Source organism: Taurulus bubalis, assembly GCF_910589615.1.
Source record: "Taurulus bubalis genome assembly, chromosome: 15".
Lineage (NCBI taxonomy): Eukaryota > Metazoa > Chordata > Actinopteri > Perciformes > Cottidae > Taurulus > Taurulus bubalis.
In genome coordinates this window covers 8549320-8551612 of record NC_136603.1, presented here as the reverse complement: position 1 = coordinate 8551612, position 2293 = coordinate 8549320, and the positions used below count along the sequence as shown (strand labels likewise).

General features: G+C 36.1%; 1 protein-coding gene across 1 annotated transcript; it reads left to right on the top strand.

The window, feature by feature from the left end:
- Positions 1-876: 876 nt before the first annotated feature.
- LOC306747614 (olfactory receptor 2C3-like) lies at positions 877-1806 on the top strand (the record flags this gene model as incomplete). The annotated part of the gene is made up of 1 exon (XM_079230681.1): positions 877-1806. The coding sequence occupies one exon, from the start codon at positions 877-879 to the stop codon at positions 1804-1806; it is 930 nt and encodes a 309-aa protein (XP_079086807.1).
- Positions 1807-2293: the final 487 nt, after the last annotated feature.

Sequence of the window (2293 nt, the reverse complement as noted above, 5' to 3'; positions counted from 1 at the left end):
CCCGGCCACTCAGGTCGTCTGGGTCAAGTCTACTTTCTGTTCCAAAAGTCAGAACTAAACACGGAGAAGCAGCGTTCAGCTTTTCTGCTCCACATATCTGGAACAAGGTCCCTGAAAGTTGCAGGTCTGTTGAGACCCACAGCTCCTTTAAATCCAGATTGAAGACTTTTCTGTTTGCTGTTGCCTTTAATTGAACCAGATTCAAGGATATTAATCGATTTCGGCATCTCGCTACTGCATTTTAAACTGCACAGCAACTTTTATTCAATTTTGTTCTTCTTTTTGACAGTTTTTTATGTTTTAATGAATGTTCTTAATTTTTTTTTAAATTTTGTTTTCTTCTGCATTGTTTTTTGATGCTTTTAATGGTTTTATGTGAAGCACTTTGAATTGCCTTATTGTTGAAATGTTCTATACAAATAAACTTGCCTTGTCTTACCTAAAGGACATTTCAATCAAATAATACATTACTTATTATTAATATATCATGAAATCTATTCTAATATAATAATGAAAATGATGAATGGTTGCAATGTATTATCATCCATCCGAAGGCGGATTTGATGTGATACATAATTTGCATTTGTAAAGTAACTGCAGTTTTTTTTTTTTTTCTTCCTGTTGGAGAAATTAGTCCACTTGTTGTTTGAATCACTAATCCTCAAGTGTTCCTGGACCAGTGATCAAAGTTTGAATTCCCACATGTGGAGTTGTCATAGTCAAAGCTGTTATTAATAAGTGGTGTGGAGGGAGACCAAAGTCAGAGCGCACGGCATCTTACTGCTTAACGCCTTGCTCTGTAACCACTTCATGTATGTTGTGACACTGGACAGGTAAAATCTATATTTCAAAACTGGGATAATTTGTGATGATATCATGGATAATGTTTCTGTTGTAAACATTTTCATTCTCTCCGGGATAAATGAAACAGTGAATTACAGAATTGCTATCTTTTCACTTACTTTACTGTATTACTGCATGATTTTGTTTTTCAATATCTCTATCATCATGATCATTATCTTAGATCAAAACCTACATGAACCCATGTACATCCTTTTGTGCAGTTTTTGCTTTAATGGACTTTATGGGACCACAGGTTTCTACCCAAAACTGCTCTTCGATCTGTTTTCTTCCACTCATCAGATCTCATATGACGGATGCCTTGTACAGGCTTTTGTCCTGTATTCATTTGTGTGCTGTGAATTATCCATTCTAGCAGTAATGGCCTACGACAGGTATCTGGCTATATGTCGACCACTTCACTACAGCTCTGTCATGACAAAGAGGAGGCTTTCTCAGCTCATTTGTTTCTCCTGGCTAACACCTCTCTGCATGTTTTCCATCAGTATTATTCTGACATCTACACTAAAGTTATGTGGTTCAAATATTCCGAAACTCTTTTGTGTGAACTGGATAATTGTCCAACTCACTTGCCCTGACACTGACACTGTTGCAAGTAATATTCTCTCATATGCAACAATTATCATTTATGTGTCTCATGGGTTATTCACAATGTGGACTTATATGCATATGATTAGAACTTGTGTGAGATCCAAAGATGACAGGGCAAAGTTTATACAGACCTGTGTGCCTCATTTAGTCTCTTTAGTCACATTCCTTGTTGTAATACTTTTTGATTTGATGTATATGCGATTTGGCTCCACAGATTTACCTCAGAGCATTCAAAACTTCATCGCAATAGAATTCCTGCTTATTCCTCCTGTAATGAATCCTCTTATATATGGATTTAAACTGACAAAGATACGAACCAGAATTTTAGGTTTAATGTATGTTGAAAGAAAATGACTGTTTGTATTCAATTTCAACTCTAATGTGTGTATTATATTTTTAGTTTGATCAAAGGAAGTAATGCAACAGATGTTATATTGTATTGTATACACATCATATAGCAGAAGCTAATGCGTTCGACAATTGCATTTAATGTGTCAAAGAAAAATGATATACACTCACCTAAAGGATTATTAGGAACACCATACTAATACTGTGTTTGGCCCCCGTTCGCCTTCAGAACTGCCTTAATTCTACGTGGCATTGATTCAACAAGGTGCTGAAAGCATTCTTTAGAAATGTTGGCCCATATTGATAGAATAGCATCTTGCAGTTGATGGAGATTTGTGGGATGCACATCCTGGCACGCACACACACAACCACCTCTCTTTCACGTATCAGAAGATGTAGAAGATAAAAATAAACTGTTGTCTTAAAGACAGAGCTTTTGTTTGGGCCTCTTTGTGAATGTGATTCATAGAATATGTTTGTTTTCACCCCACAG